At 37.7% G+C, this 20,260-nt stretch overlaps 1 protein-coding gene across 1 annotated transcript in view; it reads right to left on the bottom strand.

The window, feature by feature from the left end:
* Positions 1-20,260, bottom strand: part of Thsd7a (thrombospondin type 1 domain containing 7A) — a 413,636-nt gene that overhangs the window by 145,986 nt on the left and 247,390 nt on the right. Inside the window, exons 5-6 of the mRNA XM_052173249.1 lie at positions 11,422-11,577; positions 8,828-9,040 (exon numbers count right to left, since the gene is read on the bottom strand). Coding sequence (XP_052029209.1) covers positions 8,828-9,040; positions 11,422-11,577 — 369 coding nt within the window. The remainder of the gene's footprint in view (positions 1-8,827; positions 9,041-11,421; positions 11,578-20,260) is intronic.

Here is a 20,260-nt window from a genome sequence, read left to right on the forward strand (position 1 = left end):
TTCAGTGCTATGATCACTGGGATCCAGAAAAGTGACTATCAAAAAATACAATCAAAGGACAAATTTTTGTTAGAGAAAATCCTTAAAATTCAAGGACTTTAAAAATAACTAGAATCCTCTTTATTTTTTTATCCCCCTGAAAAGGCAGTCTCTATTTGTTCTACTGAGACTTGAGAGTAATGAAATTTGAAGCTGTGTCCAGATGTTAATATGGTGTGCAGCTTGATTCCAAGTTTTATCTGACATCTGACAGGCAAAGCTAGAATTTGCAATGAGGGCAATAACAGAAAACAAAAATTATGTAAAGAAAAATTGAGAGTCATTTCTTAAAGGACAGTGGTGTCTATGGATGAAAAAAAGAAATTAGCAATGGGCCAGAGGTTTATTGACAGCCTATTATGTGGAGATCATCATAAGAAATAGGAATACAAAGATAATAAGGTACTATCCAGCAGCGACTAACAGTACTATGGTAGACAATTAGACTGACTGTTTTTCAAATGTTACAAAGTATACAGTGTGGGATAAAAGGAGGGATGTGGTGGACAAATAGCAGGGGAAATGACAGAGAACATTCTGCAATTACAAAATTGCTTTGAACTTCACAAAAGAGCCATCAGGATGCCAGTAAGAGATTGTAAAACAGCCAAATTGTGTAATATAGCAAGGAAGAGTTCACAGTAAGCATCCTAATGGCAGCATAAAGAACACTTGATCCCATGACAGCAGTATCTCCAGTAACTTCCCTGGTTCTCAATTACAATAATTCTTTCAGATCTGCATCCTGGATGGCACTATCAGAACTCTCATCTAAGACACTATCTTTTTGCACCTGCATTAATGTTATAGCCCCTCATTCATTCTTTTATGCTCATTAAAGCTCAATTTCAGCAGAACCATATGAGTGATTATTAGGGAAGATGTAAAAGGCTACTTTTTTTCAGAATCTGGGAATCCCTATCTTATGAAGAAAGCCCTGGAATGTTTCCTGTCTCTTAAATATTTCTAAATCCACCCTGCAAGTCATCTCCCACTAAATAACTTCACCACAAACACACTGCATTCTTGGCTATTTCTTAGATATCCAAAGCATTTGTTATCTCACAATGTTGTAATGAATGTTTTTTTCCTCTGCTCAGTGCCTTGTGCTACCTCCCTCATGGAATTTGTCTCCCTATCTACTTTATGCGCCCCCCCCCCAACCCCATCTTCAATTTATCAACAGGATTATGCTGTGGAAACACGTACTAGGCTGGTAAAAATAGAGAAGAAATCAACTGTGAAAGAATGGTGATGGACTCAATGTTGGCAGAGAGTGGGTTTGACATGCCTGGAGGAGTTGAATGTGGCTTCTTATGGCCGGAAGTTGTAGAGCCTGTTGCCATGGGCTTTTTAAAGGTATTTAGGCAGTATTTAAGGAAGGGGCAGTGACAGGAGCAGTTTGTAGGAAACAGAGCAAGGTGTCTGTGCTGACCACTAATTCTAGTGAGTACCTCCCACCAAAATATATGATGTTTCCCTTGGTCTGATTAGCCTTAAGACTTTTTTGTTCACATGATTTAGGGCAAGGGTGTTAAACTGACCTTTTAGGAAACCCAGAAGCTTGTTAGTAAGTGACTTGTTAGCTGAGTCAGTGAAATCACAAGGGGACAGGTATGACAGAAGAAATATCATGGAGGTGGGCAATACATAGACTGAGAAACATGTCTCAGGATTGGTCAACAAATTCTTGTCTTAATTTTTCTAGTCTATCTATTCTGGTGTAAGATGACCCAGATGTAAGAAAGCTGGCTGTTCTAGCTGTGTTGATAAGTGTCATCTTATCACTGCAGGTGACAACGTGGGGCTTAGACGTCTCTTGAGTGTGGCATTAAGAATGACAGCTAACAGTCAAGTGGGGATGTTATATGAACAAGAGCTAAATAATCAGTTATTAAGTTTTATGGCAAGTTTTTGCCTAAGTTATTCTACTTAAAAAATTCTCCATATATTCTTCCTATTAGCTAAAACATTGCAATTCAAAATCCATTGGATTAGTTCCATTTTTTTCAAAAAGGAAAATAACTTCTGTTAAAAGCACATCAAAATATAACAGACAGATCTGTATTTGACACTAGATTTAATATATATATAATATATATTATTTATATATAAATGTATTATTTATATTATTTTAAAAATATTTATATATATATATAATATATTATATAATTGCTGTTACTACACAGTACTGAAGAATAGCCTCTTGTCTTACATTTTCTAAAGATACAATGACTTCTATCTTTAAAACAAATTAAAGATTCTTAACCCAAGTATAAAATAAATAAACTCCAACAAATAGTGTTAGCTGATCCTAACTGTAAGTAAGAGATCTCAGATTTAAACGCAATACTCATTGTAATTATATTCAAAATACATTAAAAGGCATAGCATTCTTCTGGAAAGGAACTTCTTGGTACATTTATTACTTAAATTATGGAGGGAAGATTTGGTTTTGGAATGGGTTGTAGCATTTACAAGATCAGCTTTTTCATATAATAGCCCTATAATTTGTGAGAAGAAATAGATTTCAGCGGCAGCAAGTGACAGATCATATGGAGAAATGACATTATCAGCTAGTTATGTAGAAAAGTACATCAATATAAACTCAAGTGTTCTTACCAAAGTTACATAAGGAAATCCAACCTATATAAAGTTTCATTATACATTTAAACAAAATTTTGGTTAATTACTGCCATGTCTCTCAGTCTTGTATATCATGATACTCCTGTCTATCATTGATGATGATTTTGATAAAATATAAAGCAAAAGGATTTTCTTTGATAGAAAGAATCAAAAATATTTATAAATATAATGTTTAGCCAAAGACCTTAAAGTTATTCTAACATTTAAAAATAATAATATAAATGCTTGCCCTGAATCTCCAGGTTTATAACCTTCTAAAATTTCTTTAACCTCTCAAGATAAATTTGAATTATTTAAATTCCACAGAGGAATCCAGTAACCCAGACACTCTTGGGAGCTAAAGGGCTACTATTAATAATGACCTAAAGGAATCAGTCATCTCTTTCATGCCAAATTAATACTTGTAATTAGCTATGGCCTGCTTGAAGTTTTTTCTCTGTCTTCCTTTTAAAAAAAAAGTATTTAATCTGTTTTTTTTTTTTTACATTCCATATTTATCCCCATCCTGGTCCACCCTCTGAATGTTCCACATTCCATAACTCCTTCCCACTCCCCAACCCCATCAGAGGGGAACATGATCTAGTGTTGGGGGTGGGGGGAGGACTGAAGCCCTGAGGGCCAGAGGAAGGAATAGAAATAGGCAACTTAAGGAGACAGGATATGGGGGGGGGGAACCCTCCAGAATGTACCAGAGGCCTACGAGGTGATAGACTCTCAGGACTCAAAGGGAAGGACCGTAGATGAAATGCCCTACAATGGAGAGAGGGAACCTGAGCCCAGCTCTAGCAGAAAGACAGGGCATCAAGTGTGGGATGGGGTTGCCATCCCATAGTCAAAAACTCTGACACAGAATTGTTCTTGTCTGAAGGACAAAAATGAAGAAGAGCCTAAGGAAAAGGAGGTAAAGCAACAGGCCCAAGGTAGGTTCCAGCTCAGGGGGAGGCCCCAAGGCCTGACACTACTACTGAGGCTATGGAGTGCTCACAAAAAGGGGCCTATCATAGCTGCCCTCTGAAAGACCCAACAAGCAACTGAAAGAGTCAGATGCAGATATCTACACCCAAATAATGGACAACTCAACCCCTTGTGGTTAAATTGGGGAAAAGCTAGAAGCTGAGGAGGAGGGCAACCCTGTAGAAGAACCAGCAGTCTCAACCAACCTGGACCACTGAGATCTCTCAGACACTGAGCCACCGAACAAGAAGCATACACCAGGTGATATGAGGCTCCCAACACATAAACAGCAGAGGACTTTGGGTCTGGACTCAGTCAGAGAAGATGCACTTAGCCCTCAAGAGGCTAGATGTTCCAGGGAGTGGGAAGGTCTGGAGGGGTAGGGGTGGGGTGGGGACATCCTCTGTCTTCCTTTGAGTTTTTTCTGATGCATTTGCTTCTAGACTCATCTCTTATCTTCACTTACTACTTTCAACTTTCTTGCAATCTCTACATGCTGACAGACATACTGTAAAATTCTCCTATTTTTCTTTGAAGGAAAAATGAGCTTGTTTTAATGCTGCTATTATCCAGGGACTGTCACATACCTGTCAGACAAAATGAACCACTGAAGTGTTCTGACAACATGGTATTAGATACTTCCCCATGACCAGTCCTTTTAAGGTTAGAAGATATTCTCTTCATAATCTCAGTTTCATTCAGTTTAGATAATATTTCTACTCTTTTGTTTATCATGGAATCTTCTTCCTGAATGTGCCCATGGTCACAGTGGGTCTCCCTGAATCTCTTTCAGTGGATCTTTTGACCCATCTCTGATACTCCTGATAAAGTTCCATTTTTCATTTTCTAAGGATAGCTCTTGGCATAAGGAGGATAGTACTAACTTTGTGGAATGCCCCTTCTTTCCTTCAGGTAGCTGTGGTCCAGTGATTGTTGAAAGACAGAAACAAGCCAAAGGATGAGAAGGAGGAAGAAGATTAGAACATATTCCAGTTAATTTACAGACATGCAGACCAATTCAGTCAGAAGCCGAGAGAAGCCATTTTGAGTTTTTAGCTTAGAGAAGCCATTTTGAGTTTTTAGCTTAGAGAGGAGCTTTAGACACAACAGCAGAATTGAACCATCCAGGGTCTAGAAAGAATTAGAAAGGGTGGCCTTATTTAGCAGTAAGCCTCTGAGAAGACAATTGTATCCATCAAATACTTCTAGACTGCTCCTTAGTTTTGACAGTTTATAAAAGATTAAGCAAGAACACTGAATTTGGGTCATTCATGTGGAAAGATGTCAACATTCTGAAACAAGAGCCCTGGAAGAAATCATTGATGCCACGATTTACTTCATTTTCCATGGGAAAATAATGACTAATATTTTGTCCATAGGCTTGAGCTATGATAGACAATTACCCCAAACTCCTGCTTATGTTATGTTTTGTTATTTGTTATTTTGAGACAGTGCTCAGGCTTAGCTCGGCATAGTTTGGAACTTGCTACATAGCTCGTTGGTTTAAACTTTTCATGCTCCTCTCAGCCTCCCAGTGGTTGAAGTACAGGCGTAAATAGAGCACCACACACCTATCTGTGGCTTAATGGCATTTGTTCTGACTCTAACCCTCCAACTTGGAAACAAAGGCCTCTACGCTCATCAATTTTACATCTTTAAGTGAAACATACATGTGTCATACAAACAAAGGAGGAAGTTGGATATTCTCAAAGGTATCACACCCTCTAGGATGATGTCTTCCTGCTACCTGAAGAAGGGCCTCGAATGTGCTAGAGATCTGGCACTGGGTTCACTCAAGATTTTCAGTTCTGATCATACATCACATCTTTATCTCTTCTCAGATTGCCCTATGCTCTCTTCGCTGTGAAATTCTGTTACTCTTCCTTGTTTGCCAGAGAATCTACATAAAACTCCCTTGACACTTCTTCGCAACCTTTCCCCAACCCTGTTCCTTACAAGACAATTGGAGAAAGAAGCAGCAGCAGAATCCCTAATGGTTGCTGGAAACCTACACAAGAATTTTTCAGGACAAAACCTCCTGAGACTTCAGATGCTTTTGTGTCCTTAACAAAGTTGTGAAATTAGTGAGGAATGTGGGACCAGAAAATACTTTTTAAATATTTTCCAGATTCATTGTCTCTAATTATTCATGTCCCTAGTTGAACTTTAACTTAATTATAAAACAAAATCTATAGCTGCAGTCCCAGCCTAGGGGTAGAGTCTGAAATACTCATCAATGTTAATTCCCTAGGCCTGATTTAATTACAAAGTAACATTTGGTGCAGCTGCTACACACTTACTAGGTGACCACAGGATGAAATGGAAGCAATGTTTACAAGTCTCCAGTCTTGCTCACACACTTTTAGCACAGCTATGTATCAGCCATGTACAAATCATGGATTTAAACTAAATATTTGCTTGACTTTGTACACCTGTCTACCTGAGTCAGTTAAAGTATTTTGTTAGACCTTTGACAAATTAGTTCTGGTTATGGTATTTACAAGGCCAATGCAATGGTGGATGAGATGGCCTCATAAAGGAAACAGTGGCAAATGGACAATGTATGTGTACTTCTTAGATCATATAGTTCACATACCTCATGAGATATCAACTTGTCTTTGGTCACAACCAACAATATTTTGTAATACAATTGGACTTGTCTAACCTATTTATGCTTTTAACAAATAATCCATAGAAAGAGAAAAAAAATCTGATTACTTAGGATACTGAAACTTTTCAGTTGACAAAATTAAAATTAATCACTGAACTTATTTAAATAGGTTGGTCCCTTCCCTATATAAACTATTTTCAATTTTCCTATATCCATTAATATATTTGCATGAAACAAGATAGATCTAATTATTTTGTGGATGGCTAACATGGAGGCAGAAATTTGATAATTCACTTCTGTTTGAGATTTTTGCTTCATTCAAACACTCATTTTGCAACACTTTGGACTAGTACCTTGCCCCTGGTCCTAGAGAGGCTCAGTGCAGCAGTGTAGGGGAATACCAGGACAGGGAAGTGGGAAGGGGTGGATTGGGGAACAGGGGGAGGGAAGAGGGCTTATGGGACTTTTGGGGAGGGGGGATCCAGGAAAGGGGAAATCATTTGAAATGTAAATAAAGAATATATCAAATGAAAACAAAGAAAAAGTATCTGCAGAATCAAATTCCTTCAATGATTTAACAGGTTCACTTGCTAGTTTTAATATATATTTTAGTTACATATTTTATATTATATATAATTAATATATAAAATAAAATATATTAAATATAGTATAATAATAAAAAATTTAAAAATAGAACTTCAATAAGCAAGAAAGATTATTTGAACTGAGAAAATAAATTAAGAAGTAGTCTCAAACGAGAGTTAAATATCACCGTTTGATTTTCAGCAACTAAGCACCTAATATACATTCAATCTAAATTACATCTGAAGTTGGAGTTTCCAGTCATACTTAGAGAGGCAAAGATTATGACTTTTTTCTTTGTTTTCTTTTCCTGTATGCCAGTGTCAGAATATCAATCTCTGTCTCCTTTCCTTTGTGCTTTAGAGCAGAACAGGGGAAAGCTAAAGTTAGGTTTCAGCATAGCTTATTATAGCTCCATAAAACAAAACAGAGGACATAAATTCATCATGAAAGATCTGGAGTAACAATCTCTTTTTCCCTGGTTCAATGTCAACGGCCAGCTCAGATTCTGCCCAGTGTTATCCTGAGTGGCTGCTGCAGACCCTGGCCAGGATGACAGCCTGTGTTTAAAAGGTGAAAGGCTAATTTCTCCGTGATAGCGATGTCTGTGTCCCACCTCAGAGGATTCTTCTTACTACTGAGCAGCGATTGAGCCATGGGGGCACGGGGGGAACAATTTTGCTTGCTGGAGAAAAGTAAGATGGAAGGAATTATGCCAGCTGCCAGATGTTGCAGGGCCTCTAAGGAGGCACCAGGATGCTTCTGCATATGCTGCAGACAGCATAAACTGTCAGACCATGGGGCCCTGGGGTTCAATGGCCATACTTCACTGAGATGCAGAGTCATTGGATTTGAGAGTGAGCAGGTCCCTTGGAGATGATCCATCAAGAGGACTTAGACGGTGGTAGTGAGAGTGTGGCTCAGGAACTGCTGAGCATGCCTAGCAGGGCCTCCCAAACAGGAGTGACATTCTTAGGAAGAATGTACAATTCTTAGATCAGATATCACATCGGGGCATGATATCTTACTAAACCAAAAGGAAATGTAAAGTACAAGGCTGTGCTGTGGTTGGCGAAAAGAACTCTGTGGACGACAACCCTCCATGGGCTCAACTACATCTCTGGAAGGGAGGAGACGCTGATTTTGCCCACTGTGGCATAGGGACTCAAGAAAATCACATCATTGAGACGTATCAAGGAGGAATGAAAGAATTCTGGAGTCATGCCAACTGACCCTTTTGCTTATTTACATTTAATAGTCAAGTGAGTGAAACAAGATTACAATGAAAAAATTGTCCTTTCCTTGTTTTTCTAAATGTTTGCTTTAAAACATTCTCCTGCTGATGTTAGTTTATTTGAGCACACCTCATCTCTTTTACTTTCATAGCTAAAAGGATTCTGTTCACTCACAGTGGATTGAGCAAAGAAGATGTGCAAGATACACAATGAAGAATTGTGTAAAAATACACACTAGAATTATTGTGTTCTTATGAAAATGCATACAACTGAAGATAATTGTGCTGTGTGAGTTCAGTCAATCACAGGAAGACAGATATCACATTTTATCTTATTTGTGATTCTAACTTTCTGAATAGATCGATCAAATCTTTATGTCTGACTGGAAAGCAGAAGGGATACAATGTAGATGAGCAAAGGAGACTCAGAGCTGGAGAGAAGAGAAGAAAGACTGCTGAGGGGGAAATGCACAGACCGTGCCCAGACACACTTAAACGATGGAGAGCAAACATACAAATATATAATTAAATCTTATTAATAAAAACACAAAATGAAATCAATATTCTGGATAGTTAATATAATCACTCTATTCAGCAACAATATGTGTGTGTGTGTGTGTGTGTGTGAGAGAGAGAGAGAGAGAGAGGAGAGAGAGAGAGAGAGAGCGAGAGAGAGAAATATTTGCTTTTAACATAATACAGAATCACATCCTCCAGATTGAGTAGCTTTTCTCTGAACTGTGATGAAGCGTGCATCTTACCATCACTGTTGATGCACACAACCTCTTGAACTTGAGTGCCAGGTCCACAGGCTTTTCCATTATCTGGTTCACAGTCTCCGAGTCTCACTGCTTTCCAGTCGTAGCAGGATGGCTCTTCGCAGGGGACAGCTTCCAGTAAGTGAGGGCAGTTTCCAGTTGCCCCAGAGCCTCCAGTGGGCTCATTAGTAATGCGGCGCTTTCTTAATCTGAATCCTGAGTCATTCAGGAAGGAAAACAAAATATATTAATGCCGTGGGTTTAATATTTCAGAAAGATGATTTAAACCCGAGAGTTAAGGCTGGACAAAGGTAGAGGGGAGAAGTTATACGCAAATTAAAAACCAGCGTATATATTCTTAAATTTAAGCTTAATATGAGCCATCAGCCATTTATTGAAAGAAGGAAGGAAGGAGGAAGTGAAGGAAGAAAGGAGCAAGAAGAATGAAAACAGTTTATGTTTCATTTATATCCTGCAGAGGACTATTAATCCAGCAACATGACTGTTCTGTCAAGGGATCATATCCCAATATCTTCTAGTATTATATGACTTGGCCTGAATACAGACATACCCTGGATTATAGTATAATCTGGTTGTAAACAGACATGTCATAAGTATACACTTTTAATCCCTGACAATGAAGATAAGGTTTGTAAAATGAACCAGCCATATAAGTGGTGGCTAATCGAGTGGCAGTCAAAGTGACAAACCAGAGAATGATTTGACAGACTGAGTTCCATATAGGATGCTCCCAACACACATGAGAACAGCAAGGAAAGAACAGAGAGGGGGTGGTGGCAGAGGCAGTTTTACCAGGACAGTTTTACAGAGGCAGGTTTCAGAGAGAACAAGCTAGATGCAGGTGAAACCAGAACAAGCCAGAGAATGAGAAGGAGCCAGAAGATTAGAACACATTGCCAATATTAGTATGAGGTCAAGCAGAACCATCAGGTCAAATCTGAGAGACCCTGAACTGTTTCAGTCACAGTGGAAGATTAGATTGTACAGATCCTAGAAGCTTCCAGTCCTAAGACAGAGTTATAAACCTCAGTCTCAGCCCAAGTGTGCATTCACACAGCTTGGTTATGGGCCTAATCTTATCCCTTTATCTGAGGAAATAAAAGAAACATTTACAATACCCCTCCATCCCTTAATGCCACCGACTTTCTTCATACCATATTCTTTCTTTCACACTCTTTAACATGTGCTTCTACTGGCCATTGTCCCTTACTAGTTTGTCAACTGTCACAATATCCCAACACTCATTTACACATAATCCAATCTAACACTCAAAAATGAGAGAAAAAAACACCCCATTACCTTTTTGAGTTTGGGTTACCTCAACTAGAATAAAGGATTAAATGTTGTAGGGAATCATTAGGGTAAGCAGAGATTGGAGGAGGAATAGATTAACACAAAATCCTTTTGAAAAAGTCATATGGTAACCAAGTAATGTAGTATTCTCCTAAAATATTTGTATATTCATATATGAAAAGAATTTAGGGGCTGGAGAGATGGCTCAGTGGTTAAGATCACTGTCTGCTCTTGTCAGAGGTCTTGGCTTCAATTTCCAGCAACCCCATGCTGGCTCACAACCATCAGTAATGGGATCCGATGCCCTCTTCTGGTATGTTTGAAGAGAGCAACAGTATACTTACATACACAAAATAAAATAAATAAAATTTTAAAACAATTTAAATGATTTGATCCAATAACAGAAGAGTATTCGAACTAGATACAACATGCTACCACAAAGAAAAAAAAAAAGCACAGTTACAGGAACTGATTATTTCAAAGTTTTTGTTCAGTAGATCCTATAAACTCCCAAACAGTATCATGCAGAACTTGATGATAAAACCTTCTTGCTAGTAACACTATGTAAGCTACTCAGAGAACATGGAAAAATCTAGGCTTGTATGGACCTGGAAGGTTTAGCACTACTCAAACTACCATAGTGCTTGGAGGTGCTATATACAGGACCCAAAGAGAAATAGTAACCATTTATTTTACAAACCCATGAATCCTGAAAGCTAAAATAATCACTAGCCTTAGAAGATATATCTACTGGTTCAATAGCGGTATGGATATTATGGGAGTACCCAAGTACTTTCTGATTGGATTCTGGCCTACTCTGCAAAAGGAACCCCATACTTGGCAAGTACCAAGTTCAGGAATCTGTAGCAATGGAGAACCTAGGTCTTAATGAAGAACCTGAAACTACTATTCAGCTAAGTGAATAATAATATCAAAACAACTTCTAATGAATCATTATCATTACACCCATAGAATAATGAATCTCTAAACTCTCAGCAGAGAAGTATCTGCAAAGAATTGACAAAAAGAACCACAACATATCAAAATACAGAAAAAAAAAAGACTGCAGTATTCTCAGTCTTGTGTACGATATCTGTACCTCATCCTCAGAGCACTGAGTTTTGTGATACAGGAGCCAGACGTAGTGGATGACTACAAGGAATCAATGTTTTCCATACACAACACAATAGCCGTTATTATAAACTTTTCATAATTTTTACAGAGGCTTAAAAAATTGCCTCAATTGGTGGGTGTTTTAAACAGGTCATGTCAAAATTACATACCTTTTTTGCCTTGCTGATCATTACAGTTTTCATAAGTACATGGTCCCCAGGCAGACCAAGGTGAAACCTCACATTCAATTGGACAAGGAACATGGCACAACTGTGTGGTATTAGGAACAGGGCCAGTGCATAATTTTGAGTCCACTGGTTTTGACGCTGTTTGGAGAAAAAATACATACATTGCTTAAGAATTAGACCAAAACAGATGTTATGGTTATTAACATGATTCTTATGTGTGCATAGAAGAGACAATGTGTCACCAAGCCATTGGTCCAAGATTTCTCTGCTATATCCTAAGAATAAAAGAAAGAGCACCACATCATCAAACAAAACCTGACTAGAAGTCTGATAAATTGCTTGAGTCATGGAGTTAGTAAAATGAATGCATCTCTCCTAATTAGCAAAATCCTTCAGATGAATTCTAAACTTCTACATTCAAATTCTAAACAGAGTGTTGCTTTAGAACATTGAGCATGGCAGGAAGAAGTGCTTACTAAACAAGAAAAAAAATCCATTGAGTGGCTTCTAGTAGAACAAAATTCTCTCCATTTTGCTCTACTGATTTGAGAGATGCCATTTGGATATATAGGAAAAGATAATCAAATGGTGTGACTCTCGACTTCCAGGTTCAAGAACAATCCAATGATGTGCAGAGATTTTGCCCATCCTCTTATATGACTATCTGTAAATCTAAGAGTTGCTAATGAATCCAAGTCACAATTGTTTGTGCTTATTCATTAGTTGGTCAATAAAGTATGAGGGTTTTTTTCCCTTTGGTCTATTTATTTTTTCTATGTTTGATGCCTAGTGATTATTTTTTACATGCATATATTTGATAGTTAATGTGAAGATATATGTATGAATATATAGATACATAATTCAGGATACTAACTGCATAAGATGAATAAACCAGGAAGATATATAAGCTCTGTCAACAGAAGATTATTTCTGTGTTTCTTATCTAGCATCCATTTTTCCATCACTGATTGCTTACCATTAATACCTATAATTAAATATTTTGTTCCTTTTAAAAAATAATGATGAGGATTTGGATAGCCCAGACTTGTAGATGGAAGAACTTAAATAAGAGTTGCTATGTATTTTTTTATTCTTGTAAGTGAATACCATTCGTTTCTAACTATGTATAATTGCATTAAGATACTCATATGGAACTTTATATCTAACTTTTAAATAAAGGCACTGAAAATGAACACATGTTGTTAAAGCTCGAGGGCAGGTCGGAAGTGCTTGTGTACCACTGAAGTTTCTGTACACCTGAAGACATTTAGTGGAAATGAGTCTTGTATGATATATGACTCTTCTTATGACTACACTAGATATTCAGAAAAGTATGTCACACTGTGTTTTTGCTTTTTCTTCCAGTAGTGCTTACACTTCTATCCCATACACATACCACAGTGGAAATAACTGACAGGCACTTGAGCTTTGGTTAGTCTGAAACCCGGCCAGGATTCTTGCTTGACTCAAGGCATGTTGTAAGTGTATTATGTCACCGGACAAAGCCAAGGCTGAGAGATTTTATTGCTTTCTACCAGGGAAGGTTTTCAGCATATCAATGATAGAAAACACTGAAATAAGTGCTTCATTTCTCAGGATATAAACATTCTAGATAGTAATGACACATATTTTGAAGAAGCTGAATCTCCTTGAGGATAGCAATAAACATGGAAGTGTATGTTGAGAAGTTGGATTCACTGAAAGTTAAAACAAATGAAAACTCTAATTTGGAAATCTTTCACACTGAAAAACTTTAAACTTGACCTCTTACTTTATAGTGACCCGAACAGCTTACCTATCATCTTCTTTAAAGTTATTGAAAAAAAAAAAACATTGAAACTGTTGGACTATTACATAATCTTGAAAATAATAGCTTCTAAAGATAATGTGTACTAGTCATTTAGTTTTGAGAAAAATTAGTCTAATAAATATATTTTATACAAAATTTGAAAATTTTAAGGATGTTAAAATTGCATTATTTTTGAGATCATAATTATATAATTTTCTCCTTCCTTTATCTTCCCTCTGACCTGTTCCATAATTGTCTCCTTGCCTTCTTGCTCTCTTTCAAATTCATGGTCTCTTTTATATATATATACACTCCTAAATCATCTATATAATGTATATATGTATATATATATATATAATATTATGTACACACATGTATTTACACATGTATGTATATATGTATGTTTGCAGGGCTGATTATTTGGCATCAAGTAACCAATTGATGTGCTCTTTCTTAGACAGCCTATTTTTCCAGATATCAGCATTCCTTAATTGACTGTAATTGTTTGTATAGAGTTGAGGTCTCCTGAGGCTTTCTCCATCCACATTAGCATGTCTCTTGTTGTCATTCTTGTTCAGGCAATCATGTAGGTAAGACTTTACATGTATACCTTCTGACATTCCTAGGAGACAATATCTTATGAAGTCCCTGTTCCTCCAACTCTTTTTTTCACCCCACCTTACGAAGTTGAAACACTGTGTGTCCACTTCTCTTTCGTATTGTCAGAAGTTTAATTTTAGTTTTGATGCACTTCCGGTATTAAAACCTTGTTCACAGAAATCTTCGGCCTTTAGAAGAGGAAGTGATGAATAAGGACTTAAGACAGCACTGTTAATGCAAAATACTTGTGATTCTTGCTCAGATGCTAAGTCACGCATGTTACTCCTAAGATAATATAGCAAACAACCGAGTTCTACTTAATAGACATCATATTCCAAAAACATGTTCATTAATTAAAGAGATAGTATGTTGTTTGTGTATACTTCTAATCCTTTATTGAATTTTGTTGTATGTTCTCTTGTAAACATATTATGTATTGATTAATATAAATTTTGAGTACTACTTGAGTTTATAGAACATACTAATTTTATAATTGCAGTTGTCCAATGATTTTAAAAACTACCTAAAATTTTAAAAAATGGAATGAAGGAAAGGAATGTGAGGGAAGTATGGAACCCCATGAAAAGAGCAAGCCTTTCACTTCTAGGAATAAATGAGAGAGAAGAATCCTAGATCAATGGCACAAAGCAAATCTTTAACAAAATTGTAGAAGACTTACCTAAACTAGGAAAGGATACAGGTATACAAACACAAAGAAGCACACACTATACCCATCAGAAAATAGCAGGAAGGAAACTTTCTACAGCATACCATATTTAAAACTCAAAGTATACAGAATAAAGAAAGAGTATTGAAACCTGCAAAAGAAGCACACACACACACACACACACACACACACACAGAGAGAGAGAGAGAGAGAGAGAGAGAGAGAGAGAGAGAGAGAGAGAGAGAGAACTGCATTAAAATAACAGTTGATTTCTCAATGAAAACTTTAAAATACAGAAAATCCCAGAGGAATGCCTTCCAAGTTCTAAAAGAACACAATTGCTGATCCAGCAAGACGACCTGCTACTATTGAAGAAGATAGGAAAGCTTTCCGTGATATAAACAGCCTTGTTTATAACATTGATATAGCAATAGGGTAATGCAAGCATACCCTAACAATGGATCTAAATACAATACAGGAAGCAATACTCAGGGCTGTAGAGAGGAGCAGACATGGCAAACAGACAGTAGAAATAAAATAAATAAAGCCAAAAAGCTATAATTACTGAAATGCAAAGTATGGCTGAGAACACAAACAACAATAACAAAACATAATAACTGCAATCATCAGCTATTGTTCAATAATACCTTTCAATTTAATTGCCTCAATTCTCCAATCAAAACACACAGGCTGGCTGAATGGATCAAGAAACAAATTTCACGAATCTATTAGCCTTGATTTTCATTCAAGCCTTCTGTGGTAGACCAAAGCCTCCTCTTTGGAGAGTGCTCATGCTGCCAGGATAACCTCTTGAATAGTTTGAGATCATAAATCAGGTGTTTGTAAATGTTTCACACTTACTTATTTCATTAGAGTACTTAATACTAAGTGCTGCATTTGAGTGGTACTCTCTTAGGAGTTACTGTATCTTTAAAATCTGTCTCTTGATTGGTCTGCTGTGAAGTGAAAGCAATCATGGATCCATTTCAAAATATACATACAGTTCTTCTATAACACACCAATACCGGATTTTTGTTCCCTGATTAATATAAGAATATTCATATCCTGTCTCTATCAGTTGTAGATTCTAGTTTTAATGTCACAATTATGGAAGACAAGAGACTGAGGGTACAAGACGAAGAAGCTGGCATATCAACACTCAGAATGTTATTTTATTTTATTTTTTTGTTTGGGTTTTTTAAGACCAAGTCACATCCTCTATCACAAGCTGGCCTGGATGAACTTGAACTCTGGGAATTGTCCTGCTTCAACCTTTGGATTTCTCCTATTATAGGTTATCAACGGGTAGAAGAGGATTTCTGAGGCGGTGGACTCTACAGAAGAGCACAACCACCTTGCTGCCGCTCTGGTACCACAATGCAGCTCCAGAAGAGTGACTTCCGAAACTCTCAGAAGGAGAGCATCCTAGTGAGGACTCTTTGGTAACCTTGGCGTCAGCCTTCATTGTTGTGCTAGAATGCTAGATGAAACTGGTTCTCTCCTCCTTCTCACAGAATCTTCAGTCTTACAGGAGTTGTCCTTTGCTTCAGTCTGTCCAATTCCTTCAACACTGTTGCATTATCCTCTTAGAAAATAAAAACGTCTCTAAGGGCCCAGCCTCTGTCTGACCTCTTTTTTTACTTCAAGTACCCATGGGGTGTTTTTCCTATTTCTGTTGGTTATGTTAGGAAAAAGCCAATATAAAGCCATAGCAAGTGACTATGGTCATGTCCTGATTCATAAGACAGAATTGCACAATATATTTAAGTACTTAGAAACACAAAAGTGGGTATTTTTTCTCACTGACCCTGTTTCATAAAAGAACACGTATAAACATGGGCTTTTCAAAATACACATCTCTACAGCAATGCCAATCACTGTTAGTATTTAAACCTCACAGGTTCTGTCAGCAGCTTGACTAGGGCCTCCCAATCCTACTACACAGATGCACCATCTGTTGCTGCTCTGAAAATATAATTTTTCCTGCTTTTGCCTCTTTTAAACAGGACACAATGTAGAACAGCACAGTATAAAAACTCCCACTGAAATCTTCCAACACTTCCTATTTTCTCAAATTTCCACTTATAATGGCCATAACCGAGAGCAAGGTGTTAATAAATACTTTAAATTAAAATAATCAGCTCACAAACGTGCATGTTATCCACAAAATGACAAAGTGTTAGCATTTGGAATTTTGATGAGGTACAACTTTCTTAAAGTAAGTGTTGGGGAAAAAAATGAATATCCAGTCAAACAAGATCTTCAACCAGCTTGGCATACTGGTTGATCTACCTCAGATGCAGCTACTGAAATGACAGTGTAGTTCAGTCTGCTGGGGCTTCTAGAACAAAGTTCCACAGACTTACAAAACAATGCGGCATGTGACTGTACTTAAAATGATGCTCTGTTGGTTGGTAGAGTATCAGTTATGAGGGACAGAGATACAGACAGGTGTGTTTGTTAAAAGTCTTTCCAATGTGAGATAAGTGCCTTAGACCCAAGGCTAAGAGTAGCATAGAACACGGATAGATTGTAGAGGCAGGAGGATTTCCTTAGCTATTGTGATAAAGAGAGGGGAGAAAAGAACAGTGCCAGAGATTTTTGGCATATCTCACACATAGATGATTGACTGTCACTGGCCAGCTTCTACATGCACTTGACTAGTGGACTAAGATGAGTCTACATCCCATATCTCCTTTCAGTATCTCTGTGGGCTCTGCTCTATACCACGGTTAGTACAGCAATCCTATTGACTTCCTATCTGGCTTTTGCGGTACCTTTGTTTAATCCATCTTTCTACCCCTTCAGTAGCTCATAACTGAACTGGAGGTTGGATTCAAATACATTTTTTTCAGCAACAGAAAATCCAGTTCTCCTATGTTCCCCCTTTGCTAGACTGTAGCATGAGGAGTGCTAATGTTTACTCCTTTCACAATTGGATTTGTCAAATCTGTACACAGGCTCCTTCAAAAAAATTATAGTAAAACATTATAGTCATCTCAACTCTAATAGGCATTTCTTGAAAAAAAAAAAAAAAAACAAACACCAAATGTTCTGGAGTCAATGCCATCGCATGGTAGATTAGTTTTTGGAAATTCGATAAAATCACGAGACGTAGTCATGATTCTAATGATCCATGCTCAAGTTTGCAACAGTGGTTTTTCAGTTGTTAGTACCTGAGGCAATTGCCGTTGGGTAGTAAAGGAAGAAGTACACTCCTAGGAATCATATTCCAAAAACACATGTGCACCGATGTTGGATGCAAACCCAGGAGTGATCTAGGGATGCGGACTTTGAAAATGCTCTTCAGACAATCCTTACCCAGTAAGACTCCAGCCTGTTCTTTCAAAACAGCCTGAGAATTGCAGCTAAATTGAGCCACAGGATGCCATAAAGCTCTCTGTGTGACTACATCTTACCTATCAGGATAGACCATACACACTCCAGAGCAGTCGTATGTACACCAACGTAAAACCACTTACCGTTGTCTTTGGTTACAAGACTCCAAAGATAGTTCCCTAAGGGGTGTATTACTTTTTTCTATTGGTGAAAGATTTATAGATATTGGTTTTGATTCCTAATCCCTGTTTTTATTTACCACAGTATATAAACTGAGTTCCTTGGATGTATAGTGTATTCAGCCTAATACAACTGCTTAGAGAAATGATGTTGGAAATTCTAAACCATTTATCATGACAGAGCTCATAGCTTGCCAGAAATCTTCCTAAAGGATGATCCCTGCCTTCCCCCCCTTCTTTGTTTGCTGGCACAACCTCATTTCAGACAAAAAATAAAAATAAATATAGCCTACTGAGGAAAGAGAGAAAGAGAAAAGAAAGCTCTCTAAACCCATCGTTCCTGATTTTCCCTAAGGACTAGTTCTAGCTGTGTTGGGTTTTAGGTGTCTCTAGTCCTAAGTCTCCATGTAAAGGCTAATGATCCTTTGGGGGGCCGTAAGTCACAACACTGCATGAAGAAATTGCATTGTTCTGAGGCTCCCTGGGTGCCACTTCCTGTGATATAGTCATTCTTTGTCTTGCTGTACATGGAATCAGTTGGAGATGTTTTAAACTACTGATGCCCAAATTCCTCTCTTAGACATATTGTTTAGGGTAATGGTTTAGAATGAGATCTGAGGAGTAGGACTTTTAAGGGCTTCTCAAGTGATTTAAATGAAAATGTAAATTACCAAGCATTGCTCTGTTGAGCCTTTTGTCACAACTATTGCACAGAGTCTGAACCCGGCTCATTCTAGACTTGTTTTATTATTTTCCTTTCCTCTCTTAAATCATTACTACTGCTGATTTTTTTTTTATTTTCCTGGTTTTAATCCACTTCTGTTGAGACTATTATATCTTATCAATAGTCTCTACAATTTGTTGTGAAATTTTTTACCTTTTTTAAATAGCTCTGTGCTTTTCGTGTGAATGTGTCAATTGACGTCACGCCTGTCATCACTCAAAATTCTCACCTGTTCTTTGATCATTGTTTTACATTGTTTGTGGCAATGGTAGAATAAACACACACACACACACACACACACACACACACACACACACGCACGCGCGCACGCACACACACACACACACACACACACACACACGTTTCCCTTTAGGCTTGGGGATTTAACCTAAGTCCTTGCATATGCCAGAAAGGCACTGAACACAGAGGAGTATCTTTTTTTTTTATTCGATATATTTTTTATTTACATTTCAAATGATTTCCCTTTTTCTAGCCCCCCACTGCCAGAAAGTCCCATAAGCCCCCTTCTCTCCCCCTGCCCTCCCACCCACCCCTTCCCACTTTCCTATTCTGGTTTTAGCCTCTGGTTTAAGTTTTAAAGTTTGAGACAGGGTCTCACTAAATTTCCCTGGCTTGTACTAGTCTCACTCTACAACCCTGGAAGGTTTTCCACTAGCGATTCTCCTGTCACAGCAGGCCTGTTTTATTGCAATGATATTTAAGTATCATACTTATTTCAATACTTTTTCTCTAAAACTTCATTTGCAATTTGACAACTTTGGTTTCAGTCTCTACTATTATTGTTGTTATCATCATCATCATTATCTATTTTAAGTTCAGTGTTGCCATGTATTTAAAATTGCTTCTCCTCTGACAATCAAAATGAGAGTATTTGCGTCAAGCTCCGTGAGAGGAGGGAACACCTTTTAGACCTCCCACTCATTCCCAAAGCAATTCTGGGAGTTTTCAAATATCTCACAGAGAAATGGACTGGCTGTGCTTTCTAGTGTCTCACGTTGCTCAAAGTTAAAATGACAGCCCCATAGTTAAATATCCTTGACACTTGCATGTCAACATAGTAACTCACAGGAGCTATGGGACAGAAGAGACTGGTGATTTTTAAGCCTCTGCTCTTGCCTTAATAAGGAATCAAGTACGATACCATGTGAAAATATACTTGAGAAAATATCGAGTGCTATATCCACAACCAGAGGTCTGGTATCAAATGCATCTAGCTAATTTTTGTTTTGTGATCCTTTCTGAGTCCAGTCTTGGAATCCTCATAGGACCCTCTTCAGGATGGGTTTTCTCTGCTTGTTTCTCTGGTTAGGAAATTATTCTGCAATGGGCTCAGCTGCACTGTAGATGGGAAGCCACATTAATTTATCAGGACTTAGGTCTGAACACCTGGCACCATACAAATTTGAGGAGCCACTAATGTAAAATAGGAAGTGAGTTTGTCCTCAAGACTGTATGATTTAGTTCTGCTGGATGGAGCTCTCTGCAACAGAGGAGATGGGGGA

The sequence above is a fragment of the Apodemus sylvaticus genome, chromosome 2 (genome assembly GCF_947179515.1).
Source record: "Apodemus sylvaticus chromosome 2, mApoSyl1.1, whole genome shotgun sequence".
In the NCBI taxonomy this organism is placed as follows: domain Eukaryota; kingdom Metazoa; phylum Chordata; class Mammalia; order Rodentia; family Muridae; genus Apodemus; species Apodemus sylvaticus.